Source organism: Phascolarctos cinereus, unplaced genomic scaffold (genome assembly GCF_003287225.1).
Source record: "Phascolarctos cinereus isolate Bilbo 61053 unplaced genomic scaffold, phaCin_HiC Scaffold_7;HRSCAF=346, whole genome shotgun sequence".
NCBI lineage: Eukaryota > Metazoa > Chordata > Mammalia > Diprotodontia > Phascolarctidae > Phascolarctos > Phascolarctos cinereus.
In genome coordinates, this window is record NW_027556180.1 from 163,235,245 (window position 1) to 163,263,014 (window position 27,770).

Consider the following 27,770-nt stretch of genomic DNA (forward strand, 5'->3'; position numbering starts at 1 on the left):
CTATCTGAATGTGAAAAGGCCTGGCACAGTGGATAGGGTTCTGGACATAGAGTCAAGAAGACCTATAGGTTCAAATCCTACCTCTGCTATTAATTAAATATTTAATCATGGGAAATTTTATTAACCTCTATGAACATCAGTTTCTTCTTTTGAAAAAAAAATTGAGAATGATACCTGCAGAACCTAAGTCACCGGGTAGTTTAAGGCTCAAATGAGATTATATACGTAAAGTACTTTGCAAATGTTAAAATGATATATAAATGTCATTTATTAATATCTGTGAGGTGCGTAATTCATCAGGGAAAATGTATGTCATAATAGAAAGAAAACCAAAGTTTAATTTCTATTTTCTCCAGGGAAAATTTCTTACTGAGTTGATTTGTGAATTTGGTTTTTTTTAAGTGATTAAAAATATTTGGTATCTTTACTCTGGATTTTCAAAGATGTAAAATTTGATTGTCCTTACAAAACTTTAATTCACTTACATGTGATATGAATAACTAAAGGATAATTTTTTAAAGCACTTGCTCTTTGCTCTGCTCTTCTGACAACAGATGTATGCAACGTTTAACTGGAAGCAAAAATAAATTCTCAGAACTAAAATAAAACCACAGAAATATATTCAGGTCAAATTCTAGCTTTAAGCAACTTGGAAACTTCTTGAAGCTGTTGAAAAAAAATCACAATATTTGTCAAGATAATCTTTGGCAGTTTATTTCACATGGGAGACACATGAAGGAAAGATCTGTATGACTTGGTGAACAAATATGCTATCTTTCATGTTTTAAGATGATATGTTGACCTACTGTTAGTGAAGGCTTTGTTTAAGTTGTTTCTCCAATAAATAAGGACTTATTTTTGATGACAACTGGCACCCTCTCCACTTGGTCGCTGACAGCTTTGCATCAATAAGATCATTGGCTGAGGTTAAGGATGCCCTCCTATTCAGCATAACAGAATACAGCTAATTAATTCACATGGGATAGGATCCTTGACTTCTCACTGTTCTGTACACTATTTCAGTAAATAACTGGAATAACCCAAGTACCCAAGTGTTGGAACATCATCTGGGAAATAACTGTGATAGAGGTAATACAACTTACAAAGTGTAGTGTCTTAGACACGAAGTGTCTATCTTACTCAGTGTTGGACTTAATGTACTGTGGGAATCTAGCTCCCTATAAGGCAATGTCTATTTTTGTGGAAGGAACACTAGACAATGTCCTGAGTGTAAATTCTGGCTCTGAAGCTTATTAGCTATGTGACTTTGGCCAAGTCATTTAATCTCCCTTTGCTTCAGTTTTCTTACATATTATTGGGAATAAAAATGTTTACGGTAGCTACTTCAAAGCATTGTAAAGTAACGCAGTAAAGTACTTTATAATTCTAAGTTGTTATTTTTGCACATTAAATTGGTACTACTGACTTATCCGTTCATTGATTCAACCAAAATTTGTTAAGTACTTACTGACTACAAACAACTGAGCTAGGCACTGGGGGAGATAGGAAGTGACGCAGGCAGTATGGAATAGTGAAGAAAATAGTGAAGAAAATACTGCAGTAGTTTGAATCCTGGCTCAGAGACTTGCTAATTGTATGACCATGGACAAATCACTTAACTTTTCAGGGCCTCAATTTCTTTAACTGTAAGATGGGAACAATAATAATTGCTGTGTCCACCTCAAAAGGATGGAATGAGAAATGTGTATCACAAATCTTAAAGTGCTATATAAATGTGAGTCACAATTATTACTATGGAATACAGCCCCTGCCTTCATGGATCTTATAGCTTAGTAGGAGTATAAGACATAAAACAAATTAGTTTGTGACAACATGAATCAAAGAAATGCAGAACAAATTGCTAGCTAGGTGTGATGTAAGGAAGAAGATCATAAGTGATGGTGGGCAGGTCAGATAAGCTTTTACATACAAGGTGGTTTTTGAATCAAACTGTTGAACTTTAAGGGCTAGCTACAAGTTCAGCAGGTGAAGGTTAGGAATGACTATATTCTAGGCACAGGGAATGGAGTAAGAAAAAACAAAGTGAACACATTGATTATAGGGCTGAAAAAAGGTATGAGGTAAGAAGATCGGTTGGAAGAATTTTGCACTAGAATAATCCAGCTGGCTGTAGGGTAGATGGAGTAAGAAGAAAAAGGAGAAGAGAGCTGAGAGAGATGTTATGGTGGTGGAATCAACAGGAATGGGGGACATCTTGGATCTGTGGGGTGAGGAAGAGGGATGAGTCAAAGATAACCCAAAGGTTTTGAATCTGGGAGACTGGGAGAATGATGGTGCCACTGATAAAGATGGTGAGATGAGAAAGAGCAGGGTTTTTTTTTTTTCTGGGGGGGTGAGAGAGGAAGAAACTTTTGTTCAGTCATTTTGAATGTGATATTATAGAAGGTTGCTTAGGTGTAGATTTTCTCTAGGTCACTGGAAATATGAGTCTAGACATTGTATCCCACATATGTGTGTCTGGCTGATCAAACAAATTCTAGGATGCAATCTTTACAAAGGAAGCATAACCGAAAGATCAGGCGATGAGAGTACCAGAGGGTTTTTTAGAGCTCTGAAATCTAAGGACTATTTCTGCTCAGCATTCAGTACTGTCAAGAAGACAAGATCAGGATTGTATCAGGGGAACCTACAGTTGACTTAACCCATATCTCCAAAGCTTTAGGGTTTTTTTTTCTTTTATGCATAATCTGCCCCAAACTTGGTCTGAAGTCTTAGAATAGTCTTAGACCTGGTCAATTGTGTCTTTTCATCACTCAGCCACACCAGTAAGGACATAGGTGACAAAATTAGGCTCAGAATAGAGGTTAGGGTTAAAGATACATATCTGGGAATCATATGCATAAACAACAACTAGCATTTATTTTTTTCTTTTTCTTTTTAAAATTTTTTTATTAATTTATTTTGATTTATCAATAATCGCTTCCATATGCTTTTGAGTTTAAAATTTTTTCTCCCCCTCCCCAAGACAGCACACAATTTCATATAGGCTATACATTTACATTCCTATTAAACATATTTTCACATTAGTGATGTTGTAAGTAAAAATTAGAACCAATAGGAGGAACCACCAGAAAGAGGAAACAAAACTCAACAGAAGAGAAAAAAAATAGCAATTCAAATTCCATAGTTCTTTCTTTGATGTGGATAGCATTTTCCATCACGAGGCCTTTGGAGATGTCTTAGATCCTTGTATTGCTGGGAAGGGTTAAGTTTATCAATGTTAGTCATCACACAACATGGCTGTTATTGTGTACAACGTTCTCTTGGTTCTGCTCATTTCACTCAGTGTCAGACCATACAAGTCTTTCCAAGTTTTTCTGAAGTCAGCCTGCTCATTATTCTTATAGCACAATAGTATTCCATTACATTCATATACTACAACTTGCTCAGCCATTCCCCAATTGATGGGCATCCTCTCAATTTCCAATTCTTTGCCACCACAAAAAGAGCTGCTATGAATATTTTTGTACATGTGGGTCCTTTTCCCATTTTTATGATCTCTTTGGGATAAAGCCCTAGAAGTGCTATTGCTGGGTCAAAGGGTATGCACATTTTTATAGTCCTTTGGGCATAGTTCCAAATTGCTCTCCAAAATGGTTGGATTATTTCACAACTCCACCAACAATAACAACTAGCATTTATATAATGCTGTAAAGTTTGTGAAGTGCTTTACAAACAATAATTTACAACAACTCTGTGAGGTAGGTATAGTTATTATTTCCAATGTACAGATGAGTAAACTGAGACGCAAAGAGAGGATGAGTGACTTGCCCAGGATCACACAGCTCATAAATGTCTGAGGTAAGATTTGAACTCAGCTCTTCTTGCCTATAAATCTAGCTCTCTATCCACTATGCCGCCTAGAAAAGAGGTGATAGTTTAAGCCACGGGAATGAATGAAATTTCCAAAGGAATGAGTGTACTCTAGGATGAGACAGGGAATAAGGAAATTTCCTTAAATAATACCCAGATTAAGAGATGAGGAAGAAAGGAACCTGAGGATAAAGAGAATGAATGGTTAGAGAGTTTAGAAGAGAATCTGCTGTTTCTAAAGCCAAGAGAGTAGAAATTACCTAATAAGAAGGAGCTAATAGTGTCATATGCCGAAGAAGGGACAGAGAATGATAGAGACTGAAAGAAAGCAATAATATTTGATGTTTAGCATTGATCTTTTGGCAAGAAGTTGCAAAACAATGTTGAGAGTGGGAAGGTCAGATTGTAAGGGATGAAGAAAGTGGTTGGTGAGGAAAGAGACATTGACTATAACCTTCCCAGGATATTAGTAATATAGAGAAAGAAAAAAGTGAAACAGTGGCTGGATGTTAGAAATATCCAAGGAAGATTTTTTTTTTCAAACATTAGAGAAAGGGGAAGGATCCAGTGGCAAAGATGAAACGATTTAGCGCTGAAAGAATCCTTAGAGGTTGTCTTGTTCAACTCCTTTCTACTGCTGAGAGTCAGAAATTAAATGACTTGCCCAAAGTCACACAGCTGGTGAATAGCAAAGCCAACAGTTGAATTCAGGTCCTCTTGACTATGAATCCAGCATTTTTTTTTTCAGTCTTCTCTACTAAAAGGAAAGAATGAAGATGCATGAGAAAGAGTAAATGATTGCTGCAGCAAGATCCTAAAGAAAATGGGAAGAAATATGATTGAGTACAGTTAAAAGTATCAGCTAATAAGAATGTCTTTTCTTCTATGACTAGAGAGAAGGAGGTAAAAACGACTAATAATGCAAAGAAATTTTGAGGAATGGAAGAACGGTCCTGAGGAAGCTCTGGATTTTTGTGTTTGTGTTCCAAAGGTCCTATAGAGCTCTGGTTTTTTCCTCAGAAAAGCTTCATTCTATTAGAGGTTAACATTTTCTCCTGTAGGATTATGCTCAGCTTTAGGGAGCAAGTTATTTTTGATTGTGAGCCTGTATCTTAGAACCTATGATCCTCATTATAATTCCTTGGTATTAGAACTGTTTCTTTCTGGATGCTTGAAGTATTTTTTTTCTTTGAAATGGGAGCTCTGGATTTTGGCTATGCCATTCCTAGACTTATTTCTTTTGGGGTTCCTTTCAGGAGATGATCAGTGGATTCTTTCTATTCTTTACCTTCTAATTTTAATAGATTGGGACAGTATTCATTTTTGATTCCCTAAAATATAATATGCAGGCTTTGAAAAAAATCGTGCTCTTCAGAGGATACAATGATTCTTAAATTATTTCTCCTTGACGTTTTTCCCCCAAGTCTTTTTTTATATCAGATATTTTTTACATTTTGATTTTGTTCTAATATGTCTTGCTGTTTCACTGAATTATTGGTTTTTATTTGTTATATTCTAGTTTTCAGCAATTCTATTTCTTGGATAATATTTACCACGTTCTGGTCAAAGCTTTTTTGTTTTTCTATTTTTTTTGCTTCTGTTCTTTTTCCTTTCCTTTCCTTTTCTTTTCTTTTCTTTTCTTTTCTTTTCTTTTCTTTTCTTTTCTTTTCTTTTCTTTTCTTTTTCTTTTTTCTTTTCTTTTCTTTTCTTTTCTTTTCTTTTCTTTTTCTTCTTTTCTTTTCTTTTCAGCAATTGGGGTTAAGTGAGTTGCCCAGGGTCACACAGCTAGTAAGTGTCAAGGGTTTGGTTTCAGGCCAGATTTGAACTCAGGTCCCCCTGGCTTCAGGGCCAGTGTTGCTTCAGTTCTTAAAGACATTCATGTAATCCTTGTGGAAAATCCATTTTATTCTTTGAGCTTGCTATTGTTATAGAGTTATATTTGCATTTAAAAATACTGGTTGGTGGTTTTAAAAAATTGTATTTACTCAATTCTGCAACTTTAGTTCTTGGTTGGGGCTTTCAGCCAGAGTCAGGCTTCACTTTTGAATAGGGTAGTTGACCTTTCCTAGTCTTGCTATGGATCTCCTGGGTTCTTTTACTGACCTTCATCAGCTTGTGTTCCTTCCACCTCCCCCAGGATCTTTAATGTTCTCAGTGCTATGTATGCAGGACCCTCTCTGACATCTCAGGATAGGGTATTAGGGAGGCCTCAGAGCTTCTGGGCCTGGGTTGTTCTTGTCTTAGTCCTGGTGAGCAGCATACAGGTCACTGTCTATCCCTGTTTCCCAAGACTTCCAAAATCCCCAACGCGAGACTTTCTGACCACACTGGGGCTTTTGAGGGGGACTCTCTACTCTCACTATCTCTGGATCCAGAGTCCTCCAATCTACATGTGGCCTATCTCTGGTCATGCTGTTGCTTGCTTCGCTTGAAGGAGCCCCCTTTCCTATATCCCATAGGCTTCTGGCTGATTTTTTGTACATGTCTAGGGTAGAAGTTATCACTTACCATAGTTTCTCTTTGAATTATTTGGTTTGGCATGAATGTAAAGGTTTTGCTGGAGTAGATACATAGGATCTGAATAGAAACTTGTTCAGGCAGCCATCTTGTCCTTTTCTTTTTTCTTTTGTAAAATAGAAATAATACCTACCCTATCTACCTCACAGGGTTGCTGTCAGAATCAAATGAGTCATTGAACATAAAGCACTGTGTGCCAGCTATTTTTATTACTGTTATTATCATAATAACTAACTTGTCTATAAACTCTTCAAAATGTGCAACACTTCATATACATTATCTCATTCTTAAAATACAAGCTTTTGTAAGGGCTTGGGTGAAAGTGGAGCCTGGTATCCCTGGTTAATGATTCACAGTAACTCTTTAGCAAATATGATTTCACCATTTTCCTTTTTAGAATTGAAGCTTACATTTCCCTTCTTATGGGATCTATTTCTCCAAAGTCAGACACTTATGTGTGAGGCTTTCCTAATCCCCACAGTTACTAATGCCCTCTCCCCCCACAATTACCTTGTATTTATTTTGTAGCTATTTATTTTGTATATACTTATGTTAGTACTTATATTAGTTTCCCTCTATAGAACATAAGCCTCTTGAGAGCAGGGACTATTTTGGTTATCATTTTGTGATCCCAGCAGATAGCATAGTGTCCGCCATACTTTGTTGTTCAGTCATGTCCAACTCTTCATGATCCTGTTCATGGCTCTCTTGACAAAAATATTGGAGTGATTTGCCATTTCCTTCTTCAGCTCATTTTACAGATGAGAAAGCTGAGGCAAACAGGGTTAAATGACTTGCCCAGGGTAACACAGACAGTAAGTGTCAGAGGCTTGCTTTGAACTCACAAAGCTGAGTCTTTCTGACTCCAGGCCTGGCTCTCTATTCAGTGTACCACCTAGTTACCCATTCTGTCACATAGCTGTCAATTAATAAATGATTGTTGAATGAAGGGTTTTTTTTTAATTTTAAAGAGTATAAATTAATAATTTACTTCCTGGATTTCTGTCATTTGGGAATTAATTGAAGTAGTAGACTAATTGGACAAGGAAACAGAATTATGCCAATAAAAATAAATTTAAAAAAAAAGCAAAAATGTTAAATCTTGAGTATATCCAATTCTGTTTTTCAGCTGTGTTGTGCCTTTGGGACATAACAAATATCCTGTTTCTGACCAGCTACAATTCAATTAAAAAATTAGGGACTTACTTAGGTGAGGCACTGTGTTAAGTACTGTGTGAGAGAAATATAACAAATCTCTTCTATTCCTGAGGGATATCTAAACTGGACTTGAGTTCATATATACCCAAATTAAATACTTTGAGTCCCCATGATTGTTGCCTTCTCTTTCTGAATTTCTTCACCACGAACAGCCACTATATTAATTATATGACACCCATTGTTGTGTTGAAAAGGCACATTTTATTTGAAATAGAAATGTGGAACAAAATCAGGAAAATACACTCACCACATATTCTATTAACATCACCCCAGAAAGCCCCAATCCTAATCTCCAGGTTGAGAATTCAATCCTACATTTTCCTTGTATTTTGACCCAACAGATTGGAACCCAAACTGTGTATACACAATTTTATCTTCTACCAAATAATCCTTCTATCTCTTAATACTGCAGCAAAGGGAATAGCTTAGTCACTCATAGGCGGGCTTTGGGTATTGCCAATTCCTTCTTGCTATTGAGCAAGTCTTAGGTATACAGAGGCCAGAAGGGATATTTAACTGTGCATGTCTTTATGCTAGCCATCTTGCCACTTCTGCCCCTGGTGCTAATCTCAGCATACAATAAATATGGAGATAGTATTCTCCTGTTTGTCTTTTTATCTTCCAGCTTCCTCCTGGTATTCCTTACAAAACCTCTATGCATCTTGCTAGCCACCTTTAGCAACAGCATGGAAGTAGGAGTGTGGGGACATAATTATCTTGTGGAACTGATGCAGAGTCTTAAGAAAAATATAGGAGGATTATATCCATTTCTTTCCACAAAAACAGTCCCTGCCCTCTAGGCACTTAAGATGTTATTGTGCCCATGAGACAGATGAATAAGTAATTATAATAAAAATTAGAATATGACAAGTTATAAGGATAGGTTCAGAATGCTATGGAATATCCAGAAAAGAACTATTACTTTCAGAATATAACACTCATTAAGCTTCTGAAATTTAATGAATTGTTTACATTGATTATAATAATTTTTTTTTTGCTCCATTTAACAAATTTAAAAAGAAAAAAAATGTCCATCAGACTATGTTCCTTGTCCCCTGACATTCTTTGGTAGAATGCTTTTTTTTAAGAACAAACATGGGACCTCTCAGTTTTTTCCATTTCTGGTCCTACTTAAGTGGTCTTAAAATTAGCCACAGTGGTGAATGAATTAACTGCTTATTCCAATGTGATCTGAAAAGATAGAGTGCTCTGGGCAAACCACATGTGGACACCCCTTTGCTCTCTGCTTGGTAATGTATACCTCCTAAGCAATAGCATGTTTAAACTATCCAAATTCCCAATGACCTTCTATCCGGGGCCTATGGAGTTTAACATTTCTTACTTCCAAGCTGAAGATGTAACATTCCCACACCTCCTGTCTCCCTATTTTATTTATCACATCCATGCTTTTACTTAACGTTTTGATGTTAATAATAATATGAGTGATTTTTAAGTCCAACACTGCTTACACGCGGTACTGTTTTAGATTTACTTTAACACTTAGTGTTGGCCTTAGACATATATTATCTGAACAGCTAAAAGATTTTCTAAATTGCATACCTTTTAGAATGAGCTATCAAATATTTTAAACAAAAATGAAAGGTTACTAAATAAAATGGTGACAGAAATGCAGATGATTTTTAAAAGTTTTTTACTTACCAAGTCATAGACCCTGGAAATAAAATTAATTCCAATCAGTGGCTGGTAAATAGCCCTGATCCCATCAGACAGCATTTATTTTCTACACTACTGACTTTTTATGTTTAGAAATTGTTTCAAATTGTGCTCAAACTAAACATTCACCATAATTTCAGAATTTTAGATAAGACCTACATTTGTAAGACATATAACCCAACACTTTTCTACTTCAACCATTCCATTGTGAAAATAAAAAGAGAACTTTTATTATTTAATTATGTGAATTGTATTTTATAAGATTTATGAAGCAGCACAAGACTGCATAAGATTGAGGACTGTTTTATATTTTTTTTGGACAGAAGATGCTAAGAATAACATCATTTTTAGACCATCTATACTAGTAAGTTAACTGTTGGTAGTCAAAATAAGAGATCTTTACGAAATGATGATTGATATGCTATAGCAACTGATTTTTATAAATCTTTAAACCAGAAGCTTCTTAATATTTAATACTGTATTTGTGTTGTTAACGTGCATATGAGTATATAGCTCGCAATAACTTGCTGTTCTGGATTTGTAACTGAGAAATTAAAGAGAAGCCCTTTAATTAATCCTGCTATTCCCTTAAGTAAAATGTCCTATCACTCACCTCTCTTTCATTATCATACTTCTACAAAAGTAGCTTCTGTTGATTCACTACCTCCACTTACCCCCTATAAACTCTCAGCAATTTCTTTCTCCATGTATTTCTTAGAAAGTTTCACTGGCTCTCTCCTTTATCCTTATGGTATTTTGACCTTGCATTATGCTTATTTGGGTACATACAATCTTCTCCTCCCCACTCCCACCAATTACCACAGTACCAATGAATGTGTGTTGAATTTAGTGGAATGGTGGTGACATCACAAGAAAGAAGAATTGGGGGAGGGGTAGTGGAAAATGATAAGTTCAATCAGTAAGTCAGTAAGTATTTATTAAGCACTTACTATTAGTCAAGCACTGTACTAAGTCCTAAGGATAGTAAGAAGGTAAAAACAGTTTCTGCCCCAGTGGTATGCTGAAATCAGCTCTAACCACTTTAGTGTAAGCATTTGCTCCTCAAAAATCAAAATCACTATAAATCAGGGTTTGATTTATTGTTTTATGAAACAATGAAAGTGTTAATACTGCAAATTGGGGTGCATGAGGTGTTCAAAGAACACTAGCATTTCTGGTATGAGAGTTTGCCAAACCTTTTTCAAGGCTGTTCATCCACCTTTGGTATCCACCTTCACTAAACTCTCATCTGTGGGCTCTAAGGATCTGTAGCATATGCAGCAGGCACACAGTAAAACCATCCTGGCAGTTGGGCTAAACCAGGTGGAGCATAACTGAAGGGCCTCAACCTGTGGGCGAGTTAGGGGAATGGCTACCTCAAGCATGTGAAGACTTTCCTAGAAGGTCCATGGAGGCATCTGAAGAAGGTGCTGTGGAGTGCATAGAGCTTGGTCAGACATCAAAGATGCCAAGATCAGCCACTGCCTCCTGGACCATCACCAGTCATCCTGACTTTGATGATTTTGGAAGAAAGAATGAGGCTGATGAATTTATGCAACTCTGCCTCACTTAAATCCAATTCACATATGATTGGTCCTCTTCAAAATGAAGGACAAATAACAATGCAAATTAAATATAAAATACTGTCTGCATACATTCCCCTCCTTCCTCAGCCTGGTTATTAAATATTTATTAGCACACTCCTGTACTGCTCTATCAATAGTGATTGAACTCAGCAGCAGTACAGTAGAGGGCTCAGGGAATGAAGTCATCACTAGAATGGAGGCTTGGTGACTGTAGGTTAACAATAATAATTTATGTAGCACTTTAGGGTTTTTGAAGTAGTTTACATCCATTATCTCATTTGAGCTGTATTTACAACACTCCTGCCCTGCCTTCAAAGAGCTTATAGTTTCACAGAGAAAAAAAAAGCAAGTATAAAAAAGGTAAGGTACATAAAAAGTAGCTTGCTTTTAGACATATCAATCGAATTAGAATTCTAATTTAATCTAATCTAATTCCAATCTAATAATTGGTGTTTATTCCTATACTCTCTACCATTCCCAGTGCATCCTTCAAAACATTCATTATCTACACTGCATATTTCACCAACCAATCAATATTAATATGCCTAGAGAAACTAATTTGCCCAAGGTCATCCAGTTACAGCAGGTAGAGCCAGGATTCAAACGTATGTCTTCTGTTTCTACGTCCATTGATCTTTCTAATACATTGCACTTCCTCCATGACCATTCTTTTTTGAGCCTGTATCTCCTAATCCCACCCAGGCTAGAAGTAGAGCCAGGTTCCATCCCAATACTGATTGTCAAGGAAGCTTTAACCTGCTCCATTCTTTCTGATCTGGACTGGTTCATGCCTCCTTAGGCAGCCTGGTGGCCTGCTGCTCCTAGAGACTCCCCCTATTGGTGCTGAACTTGGCGTAGACACTTGGTTGGCTTTATCCATAATGCAGCTAAGAACTCCTGAGCCTAACCAGTCCGCCAGCCTTAACCTCCCCAGCGGGAAGGAATAGATGTGATTCATCACTACTCTTGGCTGTACTTCTTTTATTCTATCTTGTATCCTAATTATTTGTGTCTATGTCTTATCTTCCTTCTGTACTATTAGGTCCTTGATAGCAAGGGCTTTGTCTTTATATTCCCAGAAGAGTTCCTTAAACATAATAGATGTTTAATAGATATTTAATGTTTGATTGTGTTATTGCAGTAGTCCATTGGCCTATAAGGTTAGAGGAGTTATTTTCTTTCTTTCTTTCTTTTTTTTTTTTAGCATAGATAAAATGCATATTATAAAAGTACATGGACTCTCTGTAAGGCAAACATAATTTTCACGGGCCCCATGGTTTTAGGGTTGGGAGAAGGTACATGTCGTTGATGCTAGACAGTGCCTCAGAAAGTTGTTCTGTCAGCTGGTGCAGAAAAAAGACCCGAAGTTTACAAACATGTGACCAATTCACATATTTCCCTAGTGCTTAGCTCAGTACCCTACATTCTTCTAGATGACTGCTTAGTGCTGGTCAATTTAACTATGTTTGGGCCATTAACATTAATGTTCATTGAAAGATTACTGAGGCTCTCTGTATATATTTCAAATTAGCTCATCAAATACTAAGTACCAACCACTGTGGCCGTATGCCCAAACTGTGCAACGTGATACGTAAGGGATATATTCTTTGCCTTTAAAGATTGTGATCTTGCCTGGAGTGAGGGTGGGGGTAGGGAGCTAGGTACTTCATAAATGTTGAATATAATTGTTGACTGTAATCAAATTGAATTATACCTTTCTTCCGAGAAGGCATGTTCACTTCTCTCTGAGGAAACCCTTGATGTTCAGTTAAACCAAACAACCTGTGTAAAATTTCCATAGACATGAAGGCACACAGTAATTTATCCAGGGTCCTGTAATCATTTCAGGATAGGTGCTGGTTTTTATCATTTATCTTCTAAGAATACTAAATAGGAAGAAATGATATACATGCTAATCAACCTTTGAGACTGATGAAGTATTTGGGGGAGATTTTAACGGTCAATTCTCTCTCTCTTTAGATAAAACTACATGAAATTTAGATAAAATTAATTTATCCCTTTAGATAAAATTAAATGAGTGAAAAATTCAGCAATTCAGTGTTGTGTGTGTGTGTGTATGTGTGTGTGTGTGTATGTATATGTTTTGTCTTGCAATAAATTATTGTAAGAGGAAAAGCCCTGGTGTGACAGGCTAATGGAATTTGAACCAGCAATCATATTTTTTTAGGTCTTCACAAGTGCAAGTTTCGGATAGGGACTATTACATTCTATTAGTATTGTATTATTTACACTCAACACACATTTTATTAAATGCCTACTATTATTAAGTTGCTGTGCTAGATACTCTGAAGATAAATATGAAAGGGACCCTGCCCTCAAGGAATGTATTATATTGCTAGGGATGCAATATATACAAATAAGTAAATACAAGGACGTTTGAGTGAAGGTCAGCACTGAAAATGGGAGGGGGAAGAATTGGGGAAATCTAGAAAGATTTCATGTGGGAGGCAACCTCTGAGCTGGACTTAAAAGAAGTGAAGGATTATAAGAGCTAGAAGTGAGTAGTTTGTGAATTCCAGGTGCAAGAGAAGATAATTGAACCTTTTTTAAATTTTCACTCCTTGTTGTTTATTACATTAGAAGCAAAGTAAAAGGAACAAAGGAGAATAAATTTGTCTATAAAGAATATTCTTAACTTCAGCTGTTTGATGGACCCTCTGGGTTAGGCACTAATAAGCCTTTGGGACCAATGTAGTATTTGGAGAGATTTTAGTGGGGAATTCTCTCCCAAGAGGAAACAAATTAAGTGGAAATGGAAAAAAAAACAACAATCCTGCATCTTTCATGCTTTTTTTTTTCTTATAATAAATTCTCTTCATTATAGGTTCTTATACCTTTGTTCCTTGGCTTCTCAGTTTTAAAAGAGGAAAAGCCCTAGAAGAAAAAGAAAATAAAATACTTGTCAAAGAAACTGGTTACTTTTTCATCTATGGCCAGGTATTTCCATGGATAATTTTATGTCCAGTTTTGTATGCTTATGATTTTCTACCTGAATGTCTAAAGACTTTATTTTTTTGTTTCTCAGGTTCTGTACACAGATACCACCTTTGCTATGGGACATCTTATACAGAGGAAAAAGGTCCATGTTTTTGGGGATGAACTGAGTTTGGTGACTTTGTTCCGGTGTATCCAAAACATGCCAACAACTCTCCCTAATAATTCCTGTTATACGGCTGGTAAATGTTGGCTCTCAAATCTGATTACTGGGCATTAAAACAAAGTCTACTAATAGCAGCTAATGTATGACCAGGACACAACTGAAGCTCCTCCTTTATGATGATTTGATGGAAATTTTTCCTTTTAGTAATTACATTTAACTTTAGGCATATTTATTGAGATATGTATGAAAATGAGAGTATAAAATTTGTCTTAAGGTCTATGTGGCATTTAAAAAATAAATTCTATTGAAATCTTTTGTTTTTTATATTATATTGCATTTCCCAATATGTATTCTTTCCCTTCTCACAAAACTATGGCTTATACCAAAGAATAAAAAAGAAAAAAAGTTTGATGAAACTAATATCAAAAATTTCTGTCATCATGTATAGGGTTCCACACCCGTAGAATCAACTTCTGCTAAGAAGTAAAAGGAAGTAACTTTTCATATTTCTTCTTTCGACTTAAGCTTGGTCACTGTAATTTCACACCATTCAGCATTTTTTTTTATTATTGTTCTTTTCCATTTACATTGTTTTGGTTATTGTGTCTATCGGTTTCTTGGTTCTATTTTTTTTCTTTTTACATCAGTTCATATGTCTTCCTATGCTTCTCTGTATTACTATATCAATTGTTTCTCAAAGGGAAGTAATCATTCCATTATATTATTGTATTACAAGTTGTTTAGTCAATCAGTGGGCCCTTACTTTGTTTCTAGTTCTTTGCTACCAAAAAAAGATAGATGATAGAAATATATTGGTATATATGGGATCCTTTTTATTATTGGCATCCTTGAGTTGTACACTGAGATCTCTTTTCATAATCCCAAATTGTTTTCCAAAACGATTAAAGCAGATTACAACTCCACCAACAATGTATCCTATGTGCTAGTCTTCTCTGAATCTGTTCAAAGTTAATTATTCCCATCGTTTGTTATCTTTGCTAATTTGCTGTGTATGAAATGAAAATTCAGAGTTGTTTTGCAACACTTCTTGGAAGGAATGCAGTAAATTTGAGATCCAAAACTCTTTGTGTAATTTTTGCCATTTACAGAATCTCAGGGTTGGACCTAAGAGGTCAGTTCATGCCTGAATAGTAGTCCCTTTGCTAGCATCTGGATGATTAAATTTTTTTTAATGAAAGTCCTTATTTCATGTTCTCTGTTTTTTCTTTATTAAAAACATTGAAGGCTATCATAATTGTTTTAATATACTATTAGGAAATGAAAAAAAATAAGCATTTATTAAGTGCTTAAAACTGCTAGGCACTGTGCTAACTGCTTTACAAATGTTATCTCATCTCATCCTCACAGCGACACTGTGAGGTAGGCACAATTATTATCTCCATTTTGTAGTTGAGAAAACTGAGACAGACAGATATGAAGTGACTTGCCCAGGGTCACATAGCTAGTAATATTTGAGACTGGATTTGAACTCAAATTTTCTAGCCTAGCATGCTATCCAGCTGCCTCTAATGATGAAATGAAAAAGTAGGCTTACTTTTTAGAAATATGGGGGGGGGACAGGAATCTAGTAGCTTTTTAAAAAAGTCAATAAAATAAAATACTTCAGTTCATGGTTAAGAAGCTGAGATCATTTGGGGAACCATTGTCAGAGAACACACAGTAGGCAGCATGAAGAAGTACATTAAAATGGAATCACTTAATCACTTAAAAAACTGCCAAAAAATAAGAAATGTAACTGATAATCTGGTAACTATTGACCCCATGTGCTTTAATATTGCTAACCATCCTTAATAGCAAACTCCTTTTGATTAGTTAGTACTTTGTCATATTTATGAACTCTTTGAGGTCCACAGAATACCATTTCTTTTTATCATAGCATTTATTTCTAAAACAATTATTGTTATTCCTTATTTTTGTATTACAGTTGTTACCAGATATACCACTTTCTCTATAACAAAGACCAATAAAAATAGTTATGCAAACCTCATCTGAAGCCTGTAGTCCCCCATTGTGGCAATGGAAGGTCGGAGATTCATTTGCTCATCTCTTTTCTGGGCCAAGATGAGCTATTGTAATTACTCAGCATTCTGCTTTATTTGATTTTTTTTTATCATTTACATTTCTGTAAGTCATGTGGGTTTTTTCCTGGTTCTGGTTCCTTATTTCCTTTGCATCTGTTCATACAATATTTCATTACTTCTAGAAATTACTCATAATTGCTATTTTTTCTTATAACACAATGATTACATTTTATTACAGCTTTCTACCAGAATTTCCTTAGCCATTCCTCAGTTGTTGGGTATCTACTTTGCTTCTTGTTCTTTGCTTCCATAAAAAATGCTACAGATGCGAATGTTTTGCCATAAATGAGACATTTCTATCTTTGACTTCCTTTGATTGTGTATCTTGCAGTGTGATCTCTGAGACAAAAGACATGGACATTTTAGTCTCCTTTCCACCCATAATTTCAAATTATTTTTTAGGATGGTTGGATCAATGCACAGTCCTACCACAATCCAATCTGTCATCCCACAGAAACTCAACACTGTTCCCATTTTTGTCATCTTTGTCAATTTGGTGTCAGGTGAAACCTCAGAGTTATTTTAATTTATATTTTTCTTGTTATATGTGATTTAGATCAGTCTTTCATAGTTTGTAATTCTTCTGATAAATGTTTATTCATTTCTTTTGATTACTTATCTGTTGGGTAGTATGTCTTAGGTTACACATCTGTGTTAATTCCTAACATATTTGGATATCTGAAATTTATTAGAATCATTTAATGCAAAATGCTTTAATCCTAATCTTAGTTTCCATTTTTATCTTAGCTGCATTAATTTCATTTGTGCAAAACTTTTTAAATTTCATATGTCCAAACTATCTATTTTATCTTTTATTATCTATCCTATTTTTTTTATTGAGAATTCTCCTTCTTGCCATAATTTTGAAAGTTACCTTCCCCCTTTCCTTTTCTTCCATTTTTCTTCTTAAATGACCTTTAACATTTAGGTTGAATACCCATTTTGAACTTACTATGTTATGTGGCATAATATGCAGATATAATCCTTTTTTTTTTTACCACTCTGCTTTACCAATCTTGCTTTACTTCATTTTAGTTCTAATTGAACTGAGATATTTGTTCCATTAAGACATTAGGCTTCTCTGTCCTAGGAAACAAATTTGTTGACCTATTCCCTATAATATTAAACTATTATCACTCAGGGGTGTCCTTAATATTGAGATTTAGATCTCAACTACGAGGAGGAAGGTAGGTGGAAGAAGGGATAGAGAAGTAAAAAATTGCATATAGCCAATCTCTTAATTCCATCTTCCTTTCCCTCCCTACTGTCACCATCTCTTCCCTAAAGAGGACATAACCTTTTCTTTTCTAAACACAGTTGGCATATATACCTATGTAAAATAACTTTACTAAAAGATTTATAGTGTAGTCTATAAATTTTAAGGATTAAAGCATTATTATTTTATGTTATATGTTATTGTAATATATATTAATTATAGCATTGAAAGTAATGTTTGTCATGTAATTTTATAATTATTTTTATTTGTTCCTATTTATTAAGATAACCTATAGTTAAACAAAAATAATCTTTGTGGATAATTGATTTATTTAGTCTCTGTCCATTTGTCTTTTATAATCAATCATCAAAGAAGTAATTTGGCGAAGACAGCGAATGATGGGATTATTTAACTTTCAAAATGTGCATTTATCTGTCTTAGTTGTTCCTCAATTTGGAAAGGATTTTTTGTTTGTTTCTTTAAAGTATATGCAATGCATTAAAAAGTTAGCTTATTTACTTTTGAAGTTTGCAGAATCTTGCTAATAGTTTTTTCCCCCAAATGAATTGTACCCACTTTGATTTTAGGTTAGATTCTACTTAGTTGAAATTTGTCTGAATTACAAAGTAATGACTAGTAGGCAAATCCATTTCAGCTTCTATTTAAAGTGTTCAAATTAAATGAAGATTGTTTTTCTCAGCTTTTTGCATAACCACTTAAAGTTCTTCTGAATTGTTTTCCCAGGCATTGCAAAGCTAGAAGAAGGGGATGAACTTCAACTTGCTATACCTCGTCAGGATGCCAAAATATCCCAGGATGGAGATGGCACTTTTTTTGGTGCACTGAAGCTGCTCTGACACACTCATTAGCACTGTGTTTGGGGCTATTTCCTTCTCTTTTTCTATACCTCTTGGGAGGGGGGAGGGGAACTGGAACTACCCAAATTGGTTATATTAGTCTTTTCTATGAGCCATTTGTCTTGGTTTGATGAATCCAGACCCAAACAGGAAACCCAGCAAACAACCACAGCTGAATTACAGCCATATGAATGATGACAAATTTAGCCCATTTTAATAGAAAAGGAATTAGAATTTTTTTTTAACTTTGTTGGCATATTTTGTCCTTTGGTTATGTCTTTATATTCAGGATGTCACATTAACTTAAAAGGGACAGTGAGGATTCATTCAAATGTCACATTCCATAGTTTCATAAAACAAAGAGGTGTCAAAAAATGTTGTCATTGATAAGAATAACATAGAAGTTACTTTTTATGTTTGTGTCTATTGGACCATTTTTCTACCTAATGTTACATAAGATAAGACATTACCAAAATAAAATTATATCTATGAAACAAAAACAAAAGCAAAATGTAAGGGGTCAACAAGTATAATGGCATGTTATTAAAGAATTTTGCTCAAGATACTGTCTTGGGAGTATTAGAGCTTTGACTTGTATCATGTTACATTTATCTTTATATTTAGTTTTCTGAATTACTTGATGACAGGCAAACTTCTCATAAGAAGGAAACAAAAAAAATAAGTATGAAGATGTATCAAAATCACCAGAGGAAATGAAAAGAAGTTAAACAATTTGGTACATGAGCTTGGACAGAATTCGGGAGATAGAGGAGGAAAGAAGGGCCTGGTGTACTATGGTCCATGGGGTCAAGAAGAGTTGGACATGATTGCACAGCTAAACAACAATAAGCATTCTGATGTGTAGTTTGGTTACAAATCACATCTAAAATTTGGATATATGTGCAACATGAACTGCACAAGTAATTGCAATTCCAATGACATAAGGAATGAGCAAACTCCATTAGTATAAGTTGATATCCATTTCTTATACTTGTTTCAAATTGCTTCTATTATAATTTACAAGTAAATTTACTGAAAATGTTGGCAATTAGCAGCCATAGCATTCTGGCATGTACAACTGATATGACTGATATATAACTGATCTTTAATTGTGGAATCTAGAAGCCAACATATCTCATGAGTTTTTTTTCCTTCAAGAACCAGCATTCATTGTAAAGAACTAATTAAATTGGTTAAGTCCCCAAATGGGAAGATTGCAAAAATAAGAAACTTCAGTTCCAACTTTGCATTATGTTTAAAATTAACTCCTACTCCCATTGTTTAAAGCTAAATGTTATAGTTGTCATTTAAAATTCAATGCATTTCCCCTTACAACACATGGACCATATCTAATGTGGAATTCTTGGTTGTATTTCTTATGTTGCTACTAAATAATTTAACTTTTTATTCCTCATTTTCCCTATACATATAACAGTCTGGCCTATACCAAGTATATTTGGTTTGTTGTTATGTGACTCCAAATAAATTTTTCATCTTCACAGTTACAAAACATTTCAAAATTGACATATATTCATATTTCAAAAATATTATCAAATCTGGATTTTTGTCTGTATTTGGAAATTATTGAATTCAGTACTATACTTGAAAGAGGCAACATGACATAATGCAAAGGAGGATGGCCCGAGTCAGAAAGACCTGTGTTCAAGTCCTTTTTCTGAAACATATTGGCTGTCAGCCCATGGGAAAGTCACTTAACCAGCAGTTAGCATAAGTAGTATTATTACTCTTTTGAAGATGAGGAAACTGGAGTTCAGAGAAATTAAATGATTCATCCACAGTCATTACAGTTAACACATTTTAGAGCCAGAATTTAAACTAACTCCTAGTGCAGTGCTTTGTCTTTGACACCTATCTTCACATAACCCTGATCATGAACAACCAAAGACATTGCAATAAAATATAAGTAGGATGGAAGAGGTAGAGAGTTGATCTCTGAGTTAGGGAGACCTGGCTTAAAGTCTGACCTTTGACACATAGTAGGCTGTGTGATTGTTTACAAGTCATTCAATCTTTTCACGCCCCTGGTAACTCTCTAGTTTATTAAGTTTGGGAACAATTGCATATACTTATTGGATGAGGAGGTTTCCTCACTGGGAGTTTCTATACCAATGAAATTACATATATGGACCAAAACTGGAAAAAAATTGCAGAGAAGTGGGAAGTACAGTGTATGTTTGGGGCTTAATAGTTCCTCTAGGTTTCCTGAAACATGGAGTACATGGAAAGGGATAGTATGAGTTAGCTCTAGAAAGAGAGGGTTGAGCTAAATTGAATGCCAGGATGAGGAGTTTGAACATTACTTGCCAGGTAATAGGATGCTATTGAATTATTTTTAAGCAGAGTATTGCCTAAATGTATCTATGCAAAGAAAATAATTTTGTTTGATATTCCACTGCACAACACAGTTTTCCAAAATAGCTTATTGTCCTGTCCTGGCTAAATTCTGATTTTTAAGGTACTACAACACATAGCTGCTCTGTGATGGACTAGAGAGGTTAATGCAGCTTCCAGTGATGCTTCATTTTATATAAGGGAGTAATGAATGTCTGGGAGAATATGTTTGAACATTTTAAGGTTCTTGGAAGTAGAGACCATCTTTTAAATGTGATTTCATATGTTAATAAAAGCATTCAAAATGGTTTTTTTTTCTGATTCTAATTCAAATAAATAAAATTTTGCACTATAGACTTCATTGCTCCAGTGTCTCTTTTTGCTATAATGAAATAATTGTAATAGCAACTACTATTTATATGCTGCTTTATGGTTTATGGAAATTTTCCCCACAATATTCTTTCAAGGTAGTGTACATAAGTATTATTAACCATTTTGCAAATGAGAAAGTTGAAGTTCATAGAAGTTAAATTATTTTTTTTTCACTTTCTCACAGCTAAGTGTTAGAAACAGAACTTTAACCCAAGTCTTCTGACTGTACATCCAATACTTCTCCTATGATATCACTCTTCAAATAACCCTGATGATTAACAACAAAAGACATTACCATAGTCCTAGAACATGGAGGGCACATGGCATAGTGGATAGAGAGCTAGTCACAGAATCAGGAAGATCTTGCTGCAAGTTTCTCCTCTGACAAAAGCCCTCAGCAACTCCCTTCACCTGACAACTCTGAGACTATGAGTTGCAGGACAATTTTGCATTGGTAGAGAGTTTTCTCCCTCGCTTCCTCCCAAGAAAACTTATATATCCATAAACCAAATATCTAAATCAAAAGAAAAAAAGGATATTTACATTATTCCACTAGCATATTAAATTTGTAGAGTTAGCCTTATTTTGTGATTGAAATTATTTTGTAAACTTGTATCATTGAATTCTCACAAAAATGCTTTACGAATACAGTATACATTTGTCTCTTAGGATAAGCAACAAAGTTATCTTTATTATCATAAAATATATATCATATTAGAAATGTCTGACTGGTCAATCTCAGAGATTTTCACTATGGATGACATTATGGAATGGCTAATACAATAGTGAACTGTTTGAGATGATTGAGCAAATTGAATCATCAATACCAATAAAAAGTTAGTTTGCACCTAGTTAAATAGATGATTAGCAACTACGCTGTGTGCTACATAGTTTTGAACAAGTTGTTTAAGTCTTTATTTTACTTTCCTCGTCTGAAAAAAATATGTCATAGTATGAAGTATTTCCATATACAGGCACTATACATTTGTAAAATGCATTTACCTCTAAAGAGCTGAGACAGTAAAAGTCTATGTCTTGTTAATTTGGTGTTATTATTCTTAGCCAATGTAGTAGTACGCTAATATAACCTACATGTCATGGCTCTCTATAAGATTTTCAGAGAAGATAGTGATTAGAAAATGAGGCCAAAGCATTTTTTTGACCACAATTAGAAAAGGATAAGTATCAAGTAACTATGTCAGGCCACCATGCAGGTGCTGGAAACAGATAACCCAGCAGGTGTGGTTTGTATTAGCAAATTTCCCCCATCAATGTATGATTTTTGGGAACTGTTACCACATGTCCATTAATAGGAAGTTCTGGTTATTTTCACTGGTCTTCCTTTCCATTTAATCCCATTGACATTCTATGTGATGAAATATTTGTGGTGGGTGTGGTGGCAGCAAAAGTGGAGGGTAGAGAGAAAAACTATAGGAGCAGGAAAAGTCTTATGAAAATTGAGTCAGTAATACTGGCTAGGCTTGTTGATATGTATGTCCGTGTTTTCTACAACTCCAAAATCAACAGCAAATATAGCACTAATTATATAAAATCCTCAGTGAAACCCACTTGAATAAGTCGGGAATAAAGTAATCAATGGTCAACACATCAGAATGAATACATAGTCTAATACACAAAGGCTATAATCTGTTTCCAAAGCCCTATTTCTTTGCCTTATGGAGATAATTTCTGGAATGAAATGAAGAGGCATCACAGTTTAATGGGAAGCTTACTAGTCCTAGGTTCAGAGGACCTGGGTTAAAAAACTATCTCTGTCCCCTACTATCTGTGTGACTCTGGACAACTTACAACCTTTCTGGGCCCTATTTTCTCATCTACAAAGTGAGAGGATTGGACTAAATGTCCCTAAAAATTACTTTCTTAAAGGACAAATCTGATTTTGTCACATCTCTGCTCAATATGCCCCAGTAGCTCTTCATCATTCCATGACCTGTCTCCATAGCTTTGTATTACTTGTCACTTAGAATGTATTCCTTTCTCATCTCTGTGAATTCGTAGTTTCCTTACAGGTTCTGCTGAAATGCCACTTTCTACATAAAGTATTTTCTGATCTCTCAGTATCTTCCCCCTCCCCCCACAAATTGTATTCTATTTTTTAAAATTTAATTTATATATGCCTATATATATATTCATATTGTCTCAAGAACAGTACTTTTTTTTTGGTATCCTTAAGGTCTAGCACAATACTTGGCACATAATAAGTACTTAATAAATGCTTATTGATTATTGGCTTGATTGACTTCAGATATCTCCCAAATCTAAATTTATGATCCCCTCCATTTTTTTCTCTATACTCTCTTGGTAACCTCATCAGCTCACATGAATTTAATTATTATCCCTGTTATCATTAATGCCCAACAAAAGTATATGCTATGTAAACACTAACTAACAAATTAATAAGAATGTGGGAAATTGGGGCAAGCAAAGTGATGTCACTTAAACATAAATGATTGAGTATTCTTCTTTGTGGTTCCACAAGCCTGGACACAATATTGTGGCATCTCAGTCTGGTTAAATGGCCTTTGCTAGCCTGCAGATCCCAGAGAATAGAGACAGTTTCTTTTTCCTAAGGTTTTCCAGTGCCAAGAAAAAGTTTGACTTGAGAAAGACAAAAATACTGTGGATGAGGTGAGGAGTGAATCCCATTACCTATCAGACCACAGGCTGCCTTAGCATAGCATTGCTACAGGTAATGGAACCTCATTCTGAGCCATTGATACAGAAGAAAATATGTTAAAATGAACAATAAGATGTGCATTGAGCAGAGAGAAACCACATGAGGGCAACATTCTAGGAAGGTATCTGGAAAGTCAGGAAGGACTTGAGGGGGTGGGAACAGTGTTAATTATTTCTCTATTACTCTCAAGTTTCTTTTTGGAAAAGTACCTTTTTTCCCCCTTACTGGCAGATTTCCTGAGGCACTGCCCAGTTCCATGTATCACACTCCTCCCCGTCCCTATACCCACAATGTCCAATCTTTGACAATTACCTTAAATTCACCATACCCATGGAAAGCTCTGTTTCTAGTTACCATAAGAGGACTTAAGAATTAAGAGGAAGGGAGAAAAGCAAGAAAGACAAAATCAGACTCAGGGTCATAGGAGACTAAGGAATTGTGCTTTAAAAGTTATTAGAATTGTTTCTTTTACTGGGTCTGTTTCTTCATTATTATTAGAATTCCTCATAAGGAAATTCCCTCTGCCAATATGGGATAAACATGTATTCTGCATTTCATAGTCTTAGAGATTTGCTTGAAGTATGGAGAGGTGCTTAGAGTTACAGCCAGTATGTGTCAAAAATGAGATGTGAACCCAAGAGCCCACCATGCCACACTGTCCCCCTCACTAAGTTGTGATTACAGGGTTATATTAACTCCACTATGAACCTTGGACAAACCCAGCAGTGAAAGGAAGCATTTGAATATTTATATCACTATGTGAAGTAGACCTCTTGGATATGTTTCATCCTGCCAACCCCAGTGGTAGTAAGCCGTTCCTAATTGGGGGACAGGGAGAATGAATAAGGAGGGGGAATCCATCCATCTGGTTACCTTCATGCAGGTAGATTCAATAAAGGTGCTGCTGCTTTGGCATGAAACTTGATGTTCAAATAGAAACTGCTAATGACAATTAAGAGGAAAAGTCTTTGTTGTCCAGCCTAACCACAGGTCTTGACTCAAGCCGATCAGCTTCTGCATTGACTGACTTCCTTCTATTTTTCCCACTTTCATTTTAAGTGTGCATGAAAACAAAAGTGTATGTGGTCAGCTGATTACTTCTTCTTCTGCTGTGTAACTCCTTAAGCAACCCGCAACTGGTGCCAGGGATAATTTCAGGGCTTATACAGTAGCAATGGTACCAGCTAATGAACAGGTGTTTCTGAGTCAATCCCCAGACATTTCCTTCAGAGCTCTGTAGTTGCTGAGATAACGGTTCTAAATGAACAACCAACTGAGATGTCTAGACAGCCCCAAACACTTTCATATGGCCTTTGAGGCCTGGTCTCAAGACTGCATGTACACTTAAAATTCCACTGAATTGTTTTTGTGTCCATCATCTTCAATCAGTACCTAGTAAAGACATGCATAAAGGCAAGGAGATCAGAAATAAAATGTATACTTGGGAATAGCTTTCTTGTCATTTTAATTAATCACATTGAATGGGGCCTCTAAACATAGTGTTACATGCATAAGCCTGAATGTGTGTATTATAATCTTTATAATTTACATATGTATTTAAGTTGTGGTTCCTAGAACTCATTTAGTAATCTCGTCTAATAGGTATGATCTGCAGCTGCTGGTATGGAATTTAATTACCTGGAAAATTCAGTATCTCATTGATGCGGAATTAGAGGGATTACCATCTGTATTACCCATTTTTATCCTTCTTGGAATGTAATTTCTGGCTTGTTAATTTACAAAATAATCATTTTCCTTCTACTTTTTTTAAGCCATTGCTTCATTAGAAAAAATTTAAAGGGATTTCTACCACATCAAGGTAAAAATAATGAATGTAGGTTCTCTTCCAGCAGAATTATCAGTAAGGAATTCATGATTCTTATTAAAGATGTTTTCCATTTATGGAGTCTGGAGTCTTTACAGAATTGCCTTCTCCTTGAAACATACACAAAATCCTGACACTGTAATTTATTTGGCAAAGAAAGACTGTTTAAACAAGCAGCTTGATTTTGTTGATGATCATATATTTATATGTAGCATTAAAGCAGGTATGGGGAAGGAATGATCTTATACAGAATTCTATAATAATCTTGGAAATCACCTATCAGATGAGTAACTTATTTCATCATAGGTCCTCCAGACATACGGTTGATCATTGCATTGAACAGAGTTCTTATCTCTCAAAGTTGTTTTTCTTTACAATGTTGTTAATGTGTAAGTTGTTCTGGTTCTGCTCACTTTACTCTGTGTCAGTTCATAATACCCAGGATTCTCTAAAACAGTCTCATCATTTTTATAGTGCAGTAATATTTTATTACATTCACATACCATTATTTATTCAAGGATTCTCCAAAGGAGGTCAACTTTCTTAAATTCCAATTCTTTGCTTTTCTTTATTTTTAATGGCTGCTTCAGGATTTGGAAGATTTGTTTTGCTTCAGACTATTCCCTCCCCAGTAATATCCTCTTTCTTAGCCCTCCTTCCCACCATCCCTGTGAGCTTGATGTATTTCTATACCAAAGTGTGTGTGTGTGTGTGTGTGTGTGTGTGTGTGTGTGTGTATCTCTGTGTATGTTTAATCCTTTGTCCATCTCAGATGAGAATGAAATTCATCCAATACCTTTCTCCACATTTATATACTCTTCCTTTCAAAGACTCCAATTATGGAAAATTGCTGAAATAGAATAAAAAATTAGTCCAAAGATAATGGACCAGGTTGCCGCCAAATTATTCAGAGTTAAAGCGCACATTCTTCCTTCCTGGTAACAATCGGCCAACTTCAAAAACTGAAAAACAATTGAAATTGAAAGACAGATAGACTATCAATCACAATCATACTGCTTTTGCTTAGCTGTTTTGTGGGGATGTATTTTGCAGATGGAATTGTCTGAACTCATGTTGAGTCAAAACAAATTATGTACAAATTAATAATAGTAATGATGGGATTATATATAAGATTTCATTCAACTCTTATAGTATATGAGTATATGCCATGCTTACCTTGCCATTCTCAACCTCCCCACCTTTGAACTTCAATAAACTTGTCTTTTCTTTACTTATATGTCGTACTGTTATGTGTATCATTCTTTTCATTGTTTCTTGTTCACTGCATCACTTCTTAAGAACTTTCCATGTTGCTCTAAATTATTCATACTCATCATTCCTTACAGTACAATGATAGGCTAAATAACACCTCATTTCATCTACATGCTATAATTTGTTGAATGCATATTTGTTTTCTAGCTTTTAATTATTATAAATAATACTACCTTGAATTTTTTTTTGTACACATGGACATTTTTTTACTGTCACTAACCTCCTTGGCCAGTTTAATCTTTGGGTCAAAATAATTTAGAAAACTTTATTGATTCCAAATTGTTTTTTTTTCAGAATGATTGGACCAATTAGCATCTCCATCATAGTGAATAAGCATTCCTTTCTCCCCACAGTCATTCCAATATTGAATTATCCCATCCATTACCATCTTTACTAATTTGATGGGTATGAGGTGATGTTTCAAAGTTTAAATTCTCCAGTCATTAGTGATTCTGAACATTTTCTTTCAGATGGTTATTGATTATTTGCATGTCTTTTCCAGCTCCATTTAAAAAATTTCCATTTTATTTATTTATATATAGTTGTTTGCATATCTTTTCCCCAATTGTGAGTTTCGCAAGGATAGGAAATGTCTTTTGCTTTTCTTTCTATCCTCAAGTGAAGAAACTAAAACTGAGATATTAAGTGACTTGACAATGGTCATTCAGCTACTATAAAAAATAAATGAATGAAGTATTTTTTATCCCTTAGTATGTTCAAAACACTGTGCTGGGATACAAGTACTGGGGATATAAACAGAAAAGTAAGACAATCCCTGTTCTTGAGCTTACATTCTAATGGGGGAGACAACACACATAGGTCTTAGCTGCAAGTCAGACAGAAAGTTCCCACAGACTTTTAAGTAAGTGGCAAAGCTAAAAATAGTTGCTATGACTTCAGTATCTTGGTTCTGTGCTCTCTCCATTATACTGTGCTGCTCCCTATACTGTTTTCTCTGCTACAACAGTCACACAGGGTACTTAGAATCATCATCAGCATGGTGATGATTATTGTTAGCATTTATATAGCACATTAAAGTTTGTAAAGCATTTTATACATGTTAGTTCATTGGAAGAATGTAATTCTTCAGGAAGAACAGTTTCTTATATATGGCTTCAATTTTTGT

At 35.1% G+C, this 27,770-nt stretch overlaps 1 protein-coding gene across 1 annotated transcript in view; it reads left to right on the plus strand.

Moving 5' to 3' along the window:
* TNFSF13B (TNF superfamily member 13b) overlaps positions 1 to 20,831 on the plus strand; it is a 44,453-nt gene extending 23,622 nt beyond the window's left edge. The window contains exons 4-6 of the mRNA XM_020970074.2: positions 13,675 to 13,787; positions 13,876 to 14,026; positions 18,013 to 20,831. Coding sequence (XP_020825733.1) covers positions 13,675 to 13,787; positions 13,876 to 14,026; positions 18,013 to 18,125 — 377 coding nt within the window. The 3' untranslated portion in view covers positions 18,126 to 20,831. The remainder of the gene's footprint in view (positions 1 to 13,674; positions 13,788 to 13,875; positions 14,027 to 18,012) is intronic.
* Positions 20,832 to 27,770: the final 6,939 nt, after the last annotated feature.